The sequence below is a fragment of the Dysidea avara genome, chromosome 3, assembly GCF_963678975.1.
Source record: "Dysidea avara chromosome 3, odDysAvar1.4, whole genome shotgun sequence".
In the NCBI taxonomy this organism is placed as follows: domain Eukaryota; kingdom Metazoa; phylum Porifera; class Demospongiae; order Dictyoceratida; family Dysideidae; genus Dysidea; species Dysidea avara.
The window spans coordinates 21,307,656-21,325,122 of record NC_089274.1 but is presented as its reverse complement, the minus strand read 5'-3'; the positions used below and the strand labels follow the sequence as shown (position 1 = coordinate 21,325,122).

Here is a 17,467-nt window from a genome sequence, read left to right as displayed (position 1 = left end):
TTGACTTTGTAAGCATGTCTATACCATTACCAAACAGTGTTCTAAATAGTAGTTAAACATTGCAGGGCCGTAGCCAGACTTTTATCTGGGTAGGTTCTTTAGATGAAAAGGTTGTGTAGTTGGGAGTCTGGGGGCATGCCACCAGGAAAAATTTTGAAAATACAAGTTAAAAAGACTGAATTTGGTGAAATTTCAGGCACTAAAACTTTAGGTTGGACTTCAATACTGAAATAGTGGACTTTTTACTGGAAAATATGGATCTGTTCAGTCAAATTGTGGACCTTTTCAGTCAAATTGTGGAACTTTTGCTGAAATTGTGGACCTTTTTCTTCAAGAGGGTGATTCTTCAGAACCCCCAGAACCCCCCTTGCCTATGGGCCTTCATTGAAGGACAGGGTAGGAAAAACTTTCCCTTTCATAATTCTGAAGAAACTCAACCTCACAGTAGACATGCAATAAACAAGTATAGGTAGTCAAGCTGTAGACTGAACTTATTGAAAAGATGGAAAATTTTATGTTTTCTACATAGTTGGCAATGGTATAATACTAGCTGTCATATCAAGGGGAGAGCATAAATGCTTTATAATGCTTATATAGTAGTATGGTTTGAGTTCAAAGCTGAATTTCAAAGGGTCTAGCAATGCAACCTCCAGAAGCTAAGATGTTTAATAATATCTATTAGCCTAAATAATTGATCATGATGTCATGTGATTCATGGTACATGAAAGGTATAGAATTTCAACCTTTACACAAGTGGTATGGCAGGATGTTGAGAGATAACAGTGCACAGGACAAGATGTCCAATTTCAGCAAATCAGCAAATCTTTGTTTCTCTAATAATGAATGTTCTATTAGAGTATTTCAATTTTTAGTAGATTTTACCGCTGAAATTTACTTTTTACTCCTTCCTAGAAGATATTAGCTCTTCCGTTTTTGCTCTTTTATCTTTCATTCCCTTTGTGTGCTTAAGATACAATTGCACCTGTACTGTAGCTTGCAGTAGCTCTCCAGCTAGTACATAGTAAAATTTTGGAGGGGGTGATTCATCCTATGCACCCCCCTAAATCCGCTCTTGAGACACACTATAAAACAGCTGAGAAGACACTTCTGTACATAATTTACGGTTTGTTGAGTTACGCTTCTTTAGCAATACATAGCAATGTATTTATGTAATTAATTCATGTATTATGAAATACACTAAATTGTAATATGCAATTAATAAATAGCATAGTATTTATATAAACTGAATTATATACACGATTGATTATTTGCTGTAGTATAAACTATTTGGGTGCCTGATTTTTAGCAGTAGCACAGCACCAAAATGTTAAATAGCTAGAATGACCAACACTACAGCTACAAAGAAAATGTGCAAACACCCCTAAATGAGATACCAGCAAGCTACCACCCAACAGTGTCACCAAGAGTTACTATTAATAACTCTTGGTGTCACCCATAACTTTCACAAGATTCAGCCACGATCACAAATTTCTCCATTTCATACTTCTATCAAATACTCATTCTTCCCAAGAACAATTCCAGCAGCTACCACGAGACATCATCAACAGTCAATGCCAACTATTGACAGTTTTAAAGAAATTTAATTTAATTACCTGTAATACTTATGCAATTTAAAAAAATCTATATAATTAATTTACAAAATAACTCAAGTGGATTCACAATTATGTGTTAAAATTTACAATTCACTGCTAAAATACAGATGCAAATAGAACATACAATGATTAGTGAAAAGACGTACACCAATAGGCATTAATTAATAACAGTACAGTACAATATAGTTACTGAAGTAATGGTCAAATAATACCGACAACTGCAGTACCAATTACTGCCACTATAATCATCACCGACATCATAACGCTCACTGCAAAAAATGATGTTGCTCTTCGTTTGTAGTACTCTTTGATGTCAGCTTCAGTTTTTGACTTTCCCTGAATCTTTATGCTCTAAATGTGTGAGGAGCTTTGTTAATTAGTAAGTGTAGCTATACTGCAGGGCTGTGTGATTATGACTACGATTGTGATTATCCAACTGATTGTGTGATGTTATTTCATACCAGCATGAGCAGTAAGATCAAGAGACTAAAATAACATGAAGTGAAGCTTTCTGTTGTATTGGTTTTGAAACCTTCCTACGAGTACATAAAAGCTTAAAAGTTGTGTTGTACTTTCTAGTCATCTGCTTTGAAGCATATGCATTCATATGAGGTTGCTTCTGAAGCAACCTCGTATGAATGTATATACTTCAGTTCTACTCAGCACAGATTATTAGCAAGTATTCATGCAATCTGTTTTTAGTTATAGAATTAGGGCTAGTCAAGTGATTTTAAATGTCACACAATTTGACACAAACACATGATCAACTGTACTGTATCTCAAATGATGTTATTTGTGGAAAATATGTATCAGGAATTTTTTGACAGAAGAAACAGTTGACAAGCTCAACAGAAAGTTGTGTTGTTTGTGATTAATCAGTTTTAGTGAAGTTTTTATGATTTTCACATTGAGTGTAACAATCAATTAACTTCATAATCAAGTTAATTGCACAGCCCTGTTGTATTGCAGTCAGCATACCTTAATGAGAAAGTATGCTGCAATCCATCCAAATGGTTGCCCTGGCAATAAGTAGAGGATGATGACTGGCATGTAATCCCAACAGTTTCGTCTGTAAACTATACATAGGGGGTACCTTTTATGATATGTAAACTATATATGAGGATAAGTATTACACTGATACTATATATTTTTTGAAAACTCAAATAGCTATATACTATACAACAGGTATATATTTACTGAAGCAGCATGAGGACATTGTCAAGCAAAAAAGATTAGTTGACATACAACTGATAGCAATTAATACAGTGAAATGTGATTATTACATGCAAGTACGTAGATTGTATCAAAGTAGTTGGAGTATAATCTTTGTGAGCCTTTGCAGAGATATTCAGGTTATGGGCATAACCCTTGTTAACTGTATGTTGAATAATTGTTGTCTTTTGTTTTGCAAATACTTATGCGTGGTGTATGTGCATTTTGTGTTGTCTGTATTGTTATCTCCAACGCATTGACATTTTAATAGTTGATATTCATTTGCATATAAACTGGCACTATACACTGCAGATTTGAGAGGATTTTGTATCCATGCTACTCCGAAAATGTCTTTATTTTATAAGCCAGTTCAATAATTAATCAGGGAATGACATAGTACAGTCAGACTGTTTAACAAGCCAGGTTAAGGTTTACACTTCAACTGAAGTTTATTCCTAATATCAGTTCATCAAGCTGTCTTGTTAATTGATGTGCACCTTTGAAGCATGGACTGGTACAAGGAGTTACAAGGTGATAAACAGATAACATGTTTGATGCCATGATGAAGTTTGCTCCTAGCCCACTGGTGCACAGATTTGGTCACATTCTGTTTTCAAATCAGTAGTGTTTTTGAATATTTGCTCAAGCATTCAATTTTTTCACAGCTACTACATTTGCAGTCTCATCAACAACCATTTGGATGTATAACATTTAAGCACACCGCAACATTGTATTTTCATGCATTAATAGTAACCACTTTGCCAGGTGCCATTAATCGAGGAAGTAGTGGTAGCAGCAGTAGGTAGTATAGTACCAAGAGTTTATACATATACTATGAACTCTTGATAGTACTGTCTTCTCAAGTGTCACTAGCTAGTACATTATAGCTATAAATAGTAGGTAGTAAGTAGTAGTAGTGGTAATAGTAGGGGATCTGTCTTCTCAAGTGTCACTATACCTAGTTCAGTACATTAGGTAGTAGCAGTTAGTAGTAGTATGGTTATCTGTCTCAAGTGTCACTACCTCATAATTGCTACATCAGCACATTTGAATGTCTCCTCCATTTTGGTATTGTAAGCATTAGTATGTATAGCTAGTTATGACCGGATGATTAGATGATGTAGCTAGCTATGACCGGATAAATTAAGCTGATAGCGAATACAGTTAGCTACCACGCTACACTGGTGCATGCATCATTGGTAGCTATATAGCTAGCTCAACCGATAAAATGTATTCATACCAACAGACACACAATTTGCCATGAGGGACATTCAAAATTGGCAAAGTTAACTATATATGTTTCTGGTCCTCAAAATTGACCAGGTTGCCAGGCTTGTTTTTTATTTTTATTTTTGCAACTTTTTGATGTGGTACACTACATTTGACATAGCAGCACATGTACTTATAGGGGAAAACCAAGTTAGAAGGAACATAGCCAAACTCATTATTATGTATAAAATAATCAATAGAAACTTACACATTCCCTCCAACTCATTAATCCCCAATCAATGCAATTCAAGAAGAGGATACTTTACCAAACTAGAATAGACTCATGGAACTCCCCCCCACTGCAATCAACTCGTAATGTGATTATTAATACTTGTGCGTTATGATCTCTTTGATTTCTGCATATATAATGTAAAAAGTTAGTGCATCTTTATAAGAAAAGAGTGTGCCAAGACATAACTTGAAAACCTTTTAACATGCAGATATAGCTAAGGCCACTCCAAATAAATTCTCTGTTTCCCGTCCACCGCCCGCATCTAGTTACTGTCAGCTCTCAATATTCCATTATTCCGTATTCTTCCATTATTTTCCTGTTATTCTTGCATACTGAGAGCTTGACTGAGAGGCTCAGTAAAAGCCATCTTGAAACAGTGTCAGCTCACGTGTCAGCAGTGCTATCGAGTTGGCACAAACTTCACGTTTGCACTATTTTTACAACTTGAAAAGCTTAAGCATGCTTTTATGCAGCTTTTTATGGTTGTGCCAGGCAAATAATGGCTTGAAAAGCTGCCAATCTTATCTTATAATGAAATAATGGAAATGGACCGGCCGCCCGCATGCAAATATGCTTGAATCCAGGACGGGAAACAGAGAATTTATTTGGAGTGGCCTAATGGTGATTGCACAATTCATTCAGCAAAAAAATAACCAGGAAGGGAACCAGATACATATAATTAACTAATCGTGGCCTTAGTTATTTCAGAAAGGTTGCACTCTACAGTCAGCCTGTTCATCATAAACAGCTAGCTATGTAGCTACATACCCTATGGTTTACCTGATGACGATTCTGATTCGATATCCATCTTGGTATCCTGCTGTTAGCTTCACACCGCCTCGTTGCGAATTGTTCCTCATTCACTTCGTACTGAGCAGCATAATTACGACCTACGTGTTTATTGTCTATAGACATGATTACGTAATTTTTTGCGGTACGTAATTTTCATAGTTAGTAAAGTTGCCGTGAAAATTTAGCGTGTCGACACGTGCGTCTGCCACCTGATGTGCAAATTAGCTTGGCATAGGGGTGCAGGCACCCACTTTCGGTAGATCTGCGATCGCAGTCAAAGTTCAAGGCCACCAAATTCGTGCCAGTCAAGGAGGGTAAAATTTCCAACCCGGTTTTTTTTTGCTGTGCCGGATTTGACATCAGTCGTCACATGGAACTTACTAATTCATGGGTACATTCTATCCTACTGAAGCCCTATACATAAAAGTAATATAAGTTAAACCCTAGAAGGTGAGAATCCTTATGATTTCAGTGTTAGTTGAGACATTCTAAACTACAAGCACAGCAAAAATTGAACACACGCATGTTTATCTAGCCTCACTTTCACGTTGTTTATGAAGTCAAATGCTTCAAAGTGTGGGATAGAAGTTAGTTGGTACTCGTAGATCATCTGATATCAACACCTCAGCCTCAGGTTGATAACTACTTATGATGGGGTTGAACTTTATTCCAGGCATATCATGGGTATCATGGTAGCCATGTAAGGTACCCATGAAGAATACCGACTGCAACTTTCATGGATACATTCATGGGGTTTCATAATGATTAGTAGAATTTTATGGTAATAGCATGGATTTGTTATCCATGCTAAAGGAATTTTGAGTATTGCACTCCTGAGAAATAATTTGATGGTGTTCTGGTAGTTAGTATTCAGATTGTGTAAAGTGAGATATAACATGCGCTACTATAGCTATATATAGAGCAGTTTCACGCACGTGAGATAATTACGTATTGCGCTAAACTTCTAACACAGTGCAGCTGCTCTTTCATGTTCACCAACATGGCGACGGTTGGCGCAATACGTAATTATCTCACGTGCGTGAAACTGCTCTATAGTATGTACATAGATAATAGACACCCCATTATCTATGGTATGTACAAGTTGAGCTGAATGCTGAAAAACAGCTAAACATTAAAAGTGGATTTTTTCTCAACAGAGTTAACATTTCAGCCAACCATGCAGATGAGTAGTGGTAACAGCAAAGGTGTCAACAACAGACATGTACGCGGGTTTGGCTCCATTACAAGTTCGGGAAAGAGCTGTAATGGACGCTGTACTTGTATGGCTTCCTCACAGGAAATATATTGTGAAAATTTTGATTGGCCGTAAATATTATGTCAGACATTAAGTGATCTGAACAAAAAGATTTCGAAATATTTTTAGTGGGTCAAGCAGTACTACAAATGAGCCAAATCTCAAGATTATGTGCAATTGCATCCACGAGTTATTAAAAGTTTTTGAGGATTCAGCTCAATGTGTACATACTATAACATGAGACATTGTTGATATTGTGTGTAGTTAACAGTTCCGCAAAAAAAGGTGACATTGTAGTTTTTGACAAGTGTAGTGGAGTTACTAGTTACAACATGCACTGTGTGCATGTTTATATGGCTTGAGAGCTGCCTGTGGCATGGACAGTTTTATGAGTTCATGAAGCTGTTATGCTCATAATCTGCTTCAAAAACTGCAATCCAGCCATAATGTTGCCATGGGAGCAATTGTGAGGATTTTAGTATGTGTGTGGTATGATGTATTGTGGTTGTTGTATAGTAACATGGCTTGTATTAAATTACCTGCTCAAGTCTTCACATGCATGGTTTCAAGGAAGTTACATGCATGGTTTAAGGAAGTTAAATATGAACGGTTTCTTAGTTGTTTCATCAAAATTTTGTGCCATTATTGAGAATTATTCCTAGCAACCAGCAAGAGATTGCAATGGCCTTTACACAGTAAGAATGACCTAGTGACCATCACTACTTTTTGTGATAAATCCCAGTGAAGGTCACTGAGAATTGCCAAAAAATGTAATGACGGTTATAGGGGTTATAGACCCTTTGCAGCTATAAGATTCTATTATAAAGTATCCTCATTTGGTAGTAGCTGTTGTAGTCATGCCGACACTTCATGATGAAGCAAGAAGACATCAGCTATCCAAGGTAGTACAGCACAATCCGATGTTACTGTGTATCACCTGCCAAGTCTGTTGGAGGCCCTTGCCAGGAGATGAAACAGGTTTACAGTTGTCCTTGTTTGTATGTACTTCTTGTGCTTACTACAATAAAACCTCTTAGTGGTCACCTCTTTATTCTCCATACAGAGGGGTGGTGGAGCAGGCCAAAGAGTGAGGGGGGGCAGGGCCGCCCACAGGGGGGAGGACTGGGGCTTTTCGCCCCGACCACAGCCTGAAAGGGGCCCCAGGAGGCCCCATGAATACCTGTTTAAAAAGATCAATATACTCTAATAGAGCAGTCAGAACAAATACTCTAATAGAGCAGTCACAATATTCTTCAGAGGAGCAGTGTAGCAAGTTTATAAATAAAGAGATATGGTTGGTGAGGGCTAGCTATTGTCATTGTCAGCATGTAATGACCTTTTTTTGGTCTTCACCTTACAGTTTGGGTAGAGTTGTGATTCAGAATGGAAACCTAGGGCCCCACTTTAACTCTTTGCCCTGGGCCCTTTAATTTCTCTGGGCAGCCCAGCTGTACGTTGAAGACCAAAAAAAAAGGTCACTACCTGCTGACAATAGCTGTTCTCCATCAATTATATCTCCTCCTTATTTATAACTACACATACGTAGCTAAGTAGCTTGTTACACTGCTTTTCTGAATACTGTGACTGCTCTATTAGAGCATCCAGATCCTGACTGTTCTATTAGAGTATCTCGATCTTTTCTTGCAAACAGTGTCCCATAAAAGTGGGAGGGCCATGGCCCCCCTGTCTCCACCGCCTATGGTCCATACATACCTAAAACACAACCAAGGTGTAGTTCTTGAACTCATAAATAAGGCCACCTCATTATTAAGACCATACTTTTTGTTTTAGTGCCAGATGACATGTGGTCGGGTTTTATTGTACTGCATGGTAATAGTCAAACAGATTAGCCCATTGGAATGTCTCTTTCACCACAATAAATTATGTCCTTCTTTTAAGCATTAACTGCTGCCTGTAGCAGAGTTTTGCCCCCCTCTCCAGGCATATATTATAGAATCCCTTAATAGTAATGTCAGTTCCTAGCTCCTTGTATAGTTAGCCTCACTGAATCGTGTAGTCCAGTGAAATTTTTCTATGGTCTTTTATCATTCCCTGCCTGATATGCTGCCACTACAGTCAGTATAATATCTATCCAAGCATTGACATCATTGGAACCTTCCTCTAAACATATCCTTCTCTATTGCGTATCTCAGTTTCTTTTTTCTTCATACGACCGGTTCTCCTGAATTAGGCCCATAATACCATTGATAATAGAGGTGATGATTTCCTCAAACTTTTTCTTCTACTTCAATCTATATTATGTAAAGACCGACTTTTCACACATAGAGCTAGGGGGTAACTCATTAAAATAGAGCTCAGTTCATTATTCTCTATTAGAATAATTGTATATACACTTCTGCAAAAGAATATACAGTTTGCAGTATAAGAGGGTTCCAAACATATGCCACATAATGAAAAGTTGTAGGTGATCACTTTCAAAAAAAAGTTGACAGAGAATACATGATTATTCATTGCTAACCACATGTTAGCAATGACTTAAGTATGGGTAGTGAGAATAATTGGTCCTTTACTCACCACTGAAGACATGTGCACTGCTTATCTTGCCAGCTATACCATTTTCCAGTTTTAAACAACCTATTGTTTTGAAATAATTACCTGTAACTGCACATTATGTATTGGTTCACACTTCCTGCCATTGCATGGGTTCACCATCGTGACATGTGAAAGTATCATGTGTTTACTAGAATACTTTCAGTTGTACAACTAAACTACTTATGGTTACCAATTGATCCCTATACAGCTCTTGATCAATGCAGATCACTTGGCATAATTATTTACATATTTGTGCATAAAACTGCTCTAAATATTTCAGTCCTGAGGTACCTTTAGCTTCTGCCCCCCCCCCCCCCCCTCCCCCCCCCAAACCCCCTACAGGCCCTACTCAATATGCCTACTACCTTGGATCTGCCCATGTTAACATGGTATACATTGTTAATAAAAACACAGATGGTATAGCCTCAGGAAAAATGGTGAACTGACTTGACAAGCATAAAGTGTACCTAATAGTAACAGTACACCCTTCACTAATGGAGGATATGCACATCTAACTATAATGTGCCAAGAATGGCATACAATTAAGGACCATAATTATGCAGTCTCTACCACACCATCATCCCTGGTATGGCTAACATGGTGAGCAGAGACTGTGACCTGTACACTACATTTGGAATAATGGGAGGTTAGGCATGTGTTAATTCATGTGCAAATTTTACAAATACGTAATGTGGAGATAATCAAGTTAAAATTCCAAAGTATCTCTCTTTTGATATTACAGCAGTTCAAGGATTATTATTCCCTTCCACAGGTGTTACTCAATATGATTGATTATAGGATGGACCCTCAAGGGACATTCGTTTCTGTATTGGCACTGGATATGGTTCAGCATGAGCTGTCTTGTTAAAAGGGGTTTCTCCTGAGGTGATTAGACAGATGGCTGACATGGGTCACAAAACAGAGGGATCAATCACTGGACGCTGTTCAAATTATTGTGCATGTCAAAGAAACAACAGAGGGCGTGTGTGGCGGGCAGGATCTGATAACAGGGGAGATACAAGACCCCATTAACATTTGAAAATTTACTTATTGTAATATGTGAAACAAGTGATGGATTAATTCTAGACAGTTTGATGTGTATAGTTAAAGTTGTGATTGGTATACAGTGGCAAAGGTGGCTCCAGGAATTTTAGTGACAAGTTTCCAAATTTTCTGTTGTGTGCACACTTAAATCTAGGGGGTCTGGGGGTATGCTCCCCTTTTGAAAATTATGTACCCTGAGATTGAATCTGGTAACAATTTTTCACCAAAAAATCTTTAAAGTTGACATTTTCAACATGTGTTAGGAATTGACTGATATAGGCTGCTTCTGCTGGCATAATATCTAGAGTTAAGAGGTGGAACTATGTGAACTTTAAAAGCATAACAACAGACATGAATGCCATTCTGGGCATGGCCCAGGAAAAAAAATTTAGGTCTGAGATATGATTTTAAGACTATTGCTGGGTAAACTTCAAAAATACAAAATGATTGCTCTATTTGGGTAGTTGACTGCTCTATTAGAGTATTTCAACCTGAACCATTGTCTGAATATACTTGACCAGCTTCAGGAAACCTCAGAAACACACTGGGCTTACCTGATTGTTTTTATGAACAACGTAATAACATCTTTAAGTGGTTTGAATAGCTACTTCAGGCAAGAAAAAATTGTTCAAAACTTACCTATTATAATTCATATAGCACAACTTATGACAAAAAACTTCAACAAGAAGTTGTAAAGACCTGATATATATAGCTGGTAGACTGATACTTCTATTTTGTCACACTATTACAGTTACTCATACCATATATGGACAGTTTATTATTCAATTCAACCAGCTAGTTTTATGTTGAAATTATTGATGCCTCATGCAATCTCCATGTTTTTATTGCTAATTTATACTTTCTAAAAATTTTTGGCTTGAATGTCATTAAGAAAAACTGCTGTCATACATATATGGAAAGGAAGATGAAGCAATGTGCACAAGCATAGGTATGGTATATATTATCTATGGCACAAGTGACTACTTTATTAGAGTTATTGATTAATTCAGATAATTTTGTTGATAGGTGATGATAGGTGTGTTATATAGTAAGGTTGTGAAAAACCAGGTTGTTGTTTTTTGCTAAATGTACTCCCCTCCCCCCATACAAATATTATAATCATACTCTTAGATGTGATGTTTCAAATTTTGTTTTATGTGTGTGAAACAAGTGATGGATTAGTTCTACTTAGTTTGATGTGTATAGCTGAAGTGTTTCTGGATTGTGATTGGTAGTGCTGGTCCTACGAACAAATAGAGTTAACGTAGCACATTGACTTAATGGACATATTTCATCTCACATCTTCAAGTGGTTCAAATTCATCCATTACTTCAACTGTTGAGGTTGTCACTTCACTCTAAATAGTGCATAACATCAAAGTGAGCATTAATTGGATTGCACACACCTTCAGTTCATAAGGACTTGTGTCCTGCAGTTTTAGTGCAAGGTTGATAGCTCTGTTGATGGCTGCCCCCAAACCATGAATGGTGATTTCATTATAGCTACAGTCAAAACGTGTAATTACCAACTGCAAAAATACGTTATCACATACTTTACAGCTGATCTAATGCAACCTTCATGCTATACAGTCAAGCGGTATTGAGCAATGATTTGGTTTTATAATTTAAAATGCGACCATTTGTGTATCATAAGTTTGCAACAGCACAGAAATTTTATGCATCCAAAGTATAACCAAAAAATTGAGAGGATTATCAGTAACAGCCTCCAGAAACAAACTGTAAACCAGCAGATTTATTATAACATGAAACTTTACATTCCATTTGTACTATTTGTAGCAACAATTATGAAAACATTATTATGATGGTCCTGGGTGGTAAATAAAAATTCATAAAAGTTTATTTCGTGATGAGTTTGAGTTTTACGCAATTCGTGAAATGGTGAAAGTCACAGTAAGCAAATAGCCATTTGTCTGTCAGCCTGTCACGTTGAATATAATAATCAATGCTGAAGATAACAACTTAACCTGTGTGATACAATCTCATAGACAATATTGTATTTTGGGTACAAACCATACCTGGGCCCACATTTCCGTTGAAGCATTCAATATACAGTAGATACACCCCTTGAATTACTACTAGTTAAACCTCTTTTAGTCACTTGAGTGTCAACCTATTTTCTTATTTAACCCAATCTGGATCCCATTGTGTCTGCTTCAGAACTAATCTAACATTGAATACAACATTCACTCAATATACTCTAATAGAACATGCACACAAATTCAGTAGTGATGAATACATCGATTACTTCAAGTCCATTTTATACTTTAAAATACTCTAATAGAACATACACTTACTGTATTGTCTTGAATTATGGCATTTGCTGCTTTCAAACAATTTTTTACCCCTAGCCACTCAACAAGACCAGTGACTATATGAGACAAGCCGCTCTCTTTGACACCTGAGGGGTCAGCAACAGGGTAAAATCATCTTAAGGTCTCACAGGATTCAATGTTTTGGTGGTTTCTGCATTTTTAAACATGACAGTGAAGATTTCAGGGCTTCAGTAAGAACAGCCTCCATGAATCCATGCTTGCTGCTGACCACTTGCAAATTGCAATAGCCATAATTCCTTGGTCTCCAAAATAAATATTTGTGCTGAAGATTGTTTTGACTATCTCTTAATAGGCATAGACTTCTCACAGATACAATAGAACAGTATATATTTTTGGTGAACTTAAATTGATGCGTGAGAACACCCTATCTCCCTGCCCACATGTCCCACAACCAAAAAATTCCTTTCTATACTACTATAGAAGCTCAATCTCACAGTTCAGTTGCAATATTTATCAAAAGTGCCTAGTAAGTTTATGGGTTTCCAGTGGCGTAACTACCATTGAGGCAATCGAGGCAGCTGCCTTGGTAAAAATTCTCAACAACAGGCTGAGCAGACCTGAGTTTAGGCACTCCTAATTTTCTACTTAAATGTTTAATATACTAGACAACATTACTGTACTTCAAGTAGCTGAAAAATGGGCTAGCACTGTGTCACCATAGGCGTAGGCTCTAGCCCTGCTTAGTACTACAGCCATAGATTCTATAAACTGTAAAAGATCGAGATATTCTAATAGAGCAGTCATCGTAATATACTCTAATAGAGTATCCAGCACAGATTAGCGACCGCTCTCATTACATTGGTTGGTCTGAATCATTTACATTTATTATTCAAAAATTCCAATGAGTCAACTGCATGGCATTGCATTGAACTAATTGATCATGCAAATCAGTTACAATAAAAATAGCCTCCAGATGTCAATTCAAAGCATATATTTCTCGAAGGAGCATGCCCCCAGAGTCCCTAGTTTGACATGCTTAGCACATGCAGTTGAGCATCACATGAAAGAGATAATCTCTGACTTAAACATCACATCAGATCAATAACAAGTATAGTGTGCATGACTATGACCTTCCTTGCAGTCCATGGATGGCCTGACCACTAAACTATCTCTGGAGTAATTCAGTTTTTGTGCCAGTTGAATGCAATTAAACTAGTTTAATAATTGAAGCATGGTATACTGTAGCATTAACTAAGCTGGAGCATTACTTATGACATGTAGAAAAATGCTCAGAGTCTTCTGAAACAGTTACTTCCATCCAACCAGAGATTCAACTTGCAAATGCTGTACCACCCATACTTGAAAGTATTTGTGAATCATTTGAGTCAGAAGCAGGCTCTTTCAATTAGGTCAATGTATAAACTTTGCCTTGGTAAAAATTTATTCCTGGCTACGCCACTGGTTTCTAACATTTTTGTGCTGACATTAAGCTGCACTAGACATCACATACAGCTGTACTAAGAATATACTCACCCTTCTTCCAATAATTTCGTGCACCTAACTAGTTGTACAGGAAACTCGGTCCTGCGGTTAATATAGATATCATTCTTTCTCTTGGACAGTTTAGATGGAGGGTGCTTTCTCATTACATCTAATGGGAGTGTTGTTAGCTGTTATCACTGAAAAATGCTCTCTGCTTACGTGTGCCAACACCAGACGAGTTTTTCTTTATAACATCTGCTTTTTGTTTCGGCTTACGAGCTCTTTTCTTGCCAGTAGTACCTGATAAAGGTTGGCTGGTCGTGTCATTGCCTGAAGTAGCCATTCAATAATTTTATTTAATGCGCGCTTCAATTAATCTCCCGGCAAATATGGCGCGAAAGCTCGAAACATGACGGATGAGTTGGGAAAGAACTTGCGTAACCTGTTCGATACATTAAGTTCCACTTCGCCTACCAGAGGTACCGAGGCAGCCAGTATAGCCACCGACCTGTACTCGCTGTGTGTGGAGCGAATAACAGATGCTGAGTTAGGTGCGCGTTTGTTAGATAAATGATGGCTTGTACACGTTTTGCATAATAGCATATACCTCTTCGCTTGTATTCAACAAAGACACTGGGGTTGTTCAGTTTCTACGTGATTCGCTACTTTTAGAAGAAGTAAGGGATAAAGCTAGGTGTTATAAGTGGTGTCTGAGTAATTTTTGTTTTAGTTTGCAGCTTGTAAGGATGAATTGCTGCGTCTCCTTCATTCGGTTGTGGTTAACCTTGGTCCCAGGATAGCTTCCCATGCTAGTGATGTTAAGGTATCTGCCCATCTCTGTATGTCAGTAGTTTAGGTGTTTTTACAGGAAGTGTGCATTAGCTTGTTCCTAAGAGACAAAGCTGCTCGTGTGAAGAATGCCACCTTTGCTCCACTGACTGCAGTGAGTCGTACAAATAAGCTGTGATCAGTATAGTCAGTCAGAAATTACCTGTTTAAATGGTGTCCTCAAGTATCTGTACAAGTCATAGACACTTCCATAATCTAGACATTTCGTAAAGCCCTGATACATGAACTGACCCGATAATCAGGATGTTGTAGGCAGGGCTGTGTGGGTGTTGCTGTATCATACTACCTTATTTCCTTAAGCCCGGGCTTTTATTTCCTTCCCAGCATTTTTGACTGGCCTGTAAATGAGTAGGGCTTTTATTTGAGACCAAGTGTTTATTTTTGATTGATCTGACCAACATCTGGCATTTAATCTAATTCAGGTGGTGGTAGGATGGGATTACTGTAATGGTAAGCATAGAAAACAGTGATACAGTGTGTTGACTATAAATTATAACAAGTGTAAGGCAAGGTTAAAAATGATTGGAAAATAGTTGTATCATACATATCTGCATGCACTAGGGCTTGTCCGGACTACTCGCGTGATTACTCGTAGTACCTTCATCCCTCAGAAGGCTCTAAATTCAAGTATGAAGAAACAGCAGCAACAAGGGAAACAATTAAAGCCACTAACAGTACTAGCCTGGGCCTCTATTTGAGACCAGGTGTTTATTTTCCAAAGGTGCTGGAAACCCCCTGGCTTATAATTGAGACAGGCATTTAATCGAATGCGGCTTTTATACGAGGAAATACAGTATTGCATACTGCATGAAATTGTCGATCGACTAAAATTTTACTGTTTATGAATTTTACTACATTTGCAAATTTTATACTTAGATTCTTTGTGCTTCCTAATCATATAAAAATATATTTAATTTCTGACAGGGAAATTAGACATTGGTAAAAAAGAAAGGAAAAAAAAGTAACATCTGGCTATTATACTGTAACTATTGTCTCCATAAAGTTCTGTTGGGCCAGGTGATATGTATGTGACTGATTATCATTTCTCTTGTGTGCTCCATTTAGATTGTGGAGTTGTGTCAAAGAGTTCCTGCTCTAGCTGACTCATTGGGTGTTCCAGATATGGTGAAAAAGTGTGTTAATTGTCTTGGTGTATATATATATATACAGTGGAACCTCGATTATCCGAACACCGATTATCCGAACTCTCGATTATCCGAACACCAAATCGACTGCTCAATTAGGGTATTTTGTCAAAAAGTGTATGTTTTATTAGAGTAGTTGAGCAAAGCTCAGTATATAAATGTATGGATATTCGATCTTACGTACTTTCTATTATCCGAACACCCTTCCCCCCCAATTAGTTCGGATAATCGAGGTTCCACTGTATATATGGAACCTCTCCACTGATTGGACCACAAATTTTTTTTCTTTTTTCCATAATATTTGTCCTTATAATTACTGCTTCTCTTGATATACTATTTTGAACAATTTAGTGGGGAGTAGATAATCTGAATGTCAATTAATCCTTAAACTGCATAGTCCAGAAAACTGGACTTGAACTAAACAAATAAGTGTGCCTTACACAATATGTTGTAATTTTCAAAGCATATATCATATGAATATGCAATTTGTGTCATTCTGCTTGCGATATAACAAGGACTAAAAATGATACCTAGGGTTTCACCCTAAATGGTGAGGCCAAAAGTAGCCATGTAAGTAACATGCAAACCCTTTACAGACCTTTATAAAATGATCCATATAACTCGATGGTGTCAGCTTGTGACAAGTCCCATTTGGTTCACCAGTAAATCTTCTATCAGGCCATATCTTACATGATTAAACCCATAATCGGAATCAAACAGGTGGCAAGACTTTTAAACACAGAAACATGACTCACTGTTGTTCATTGCTTTATCAGTGTTCATTTGAATTTCTCCAAGGAGCCCTTTCGATTGATGTGTAGTTTTAGGCTATAGGAGTTAAGCTATCCCACCTAATGTCTCCATGAATGCCTGCATTGTGTAAACACACATTCCCCAAAGTTTATATGTGGTTTAGGGCTGAAATGTCAAATGCAAAATGACCATTCAAATGTTTGCTCTATTAGAGTAGTTGAAAGTTCTATGTATGTTTGATTTTCAGCTATTCCCCATGTTAGTTCAGATAATAAATGGACTCTCTACTGTGGTTAGGTGACAATGTGTAAGGTAGTAAGGCATCAAATTTTAAAAATTTGATCTGTGTTAGAGTGGTTCCAGTGTATGGGAATCATGTGATGCTGTGTGGTGTCATATAGGTATTACCAGGCAATTGGGGGCAAGACTAAAGTCACTGCTTCTGGTAAGTGTGATATTGGTCATATTTGTTGTGTTTTTGAGTGCATCTGGTTGGCTGTAGTGAAGGGCGGAGTGTTTGCAATAATGGGGACATTTTGCGAAGCATTTCCTGAGCACATGGCAGAATACTCAGTCAGATTGATTAGTATGTACATGAAGGCATTAAAAGAACAGGTAATGTAAATCAGCTGAAAGGCTTGTGTTTGTAGTTTAAACACACAATTTAAAAACTAAAGAGTTCTTTCATTTCCTTGTGAAGTGACATGTGCATATTTTACTTAGTACCGTATGCCAATAAAATTTTGATGGAAGGAAATGTTGCACACTTTATCAGTTTTGGTGAATTAAATGTTGATGAAAATAAATCATAGATTTAAATACTTCATTTTTACCGACTTTTATTGAAGTAAAAGTTGACAACTTAATACTGTTTTGCATACGTCAAAAATTCCTGTTGTACGGTAGTTGTAGAATTGATGCTTTTCTGTTCTGAGAGAAACCTTAAATTTTACACTCTCCCCCGCACGAATAATT

The 17,467-nt window shown here is 37.3% G+C and overlaps 2 protein-coding genes and 2 long non-coding RNA genes across 4 annotated transcripts in view; 2 read left to right on the top strand and 2 right to left on the bottom strand.

The window, feature by feature from the left end:
- Window positions 1-1,680: 1,680 nt before the first annotated feature.
- Window positions 1,681-5,216, bottom strand: LOC136251817 (uncharacterized). The gene is made up of 3 exons (XR_010699209.1): window positions 5,107-5,216; window positions 2,592-2,689; window positions 1,681-1,964 (listed from the first exon to the last, which is right to left on the bottom strand). It is a non-coding gene; the product is annotated as an uncharacterized lncRNA (long non-coding RNA).
- Window positions 5,217-6,540: 1,324 nt separating this feature from the next.
- Window positions 6,541-10,035, top strand: LOC136251818 (uncharacterized). The gene is made up of 2 exons (XR_010699210.1): window positions 6,541-7,351; window positions 9,699-10,035. It is a non-coding gene; the product is annotated as an uncharacterized lncRNA (long non-coding RNA).
- Window positions 10,036-11,083: 1,048 nt separating this feature from the next.
- LOC136250171 (ribonuclease P protein subunit p20-like) lies at window positions 11,084-14,166 on the bottom strand. The gene is made up of 5 exons (XM_066042352.1): window positions 13,965-14,166; window positions 13,797-13,914; window positions 11,376-11,472; window positions 11,271-11,327; window positions 11,084-11,213 (listed from the first exon to the last, which is right to left on the bottom strand). Exons 1-5 carry the CDS (start codon window positions 14,086-14,088, stop codon window positions 11,124-11,126), a joined length of 486 nt encoding a protein of 161 aa, XP_065898424.1. The 5' UTR covers window positions 14,089-14,166; the 3' UTR covers window positions 11,084-11,123.
- Window positions 14,111-17,467, top strand: part of LOC136250167 (DNA-dependent protein kinase catalytic subunit-like) — a 74,187-nt gene continuing 70,830 nt past the window's right edge. The window contains exons 1-7 of the mRNA XM_066042346.1: window positions 14,111-14,296; window positions 14,346-14,422; window positions 14,476-14,568; window positions 14,614-14,688; window positions 15,660-15,727; window positions 16,894-16,937; window positions 16,995-17,107. Coding sequence (XP_065898418.1) covers window positions 14,155-14,296; window positions 14,346-14,422; window positions 14,476-14,568; window positions 14,614-14,688; window positions 15,660-15,727; window positions 16,894-16,937; window positions 16,995-17,107 — 612 coding nt within the window. The 5' untranslated portion in view covers window positions 14,111-14,154. The remainder of the gene's footprint in view (window positions 14,297-14,345; window positions 14,423-14,475; window positions 14,569-14,613; window positions 14,689-15,659; window positions 15,728-16,893; window positions 16,938-16,994; window positions 17,108-17,467) is intronic.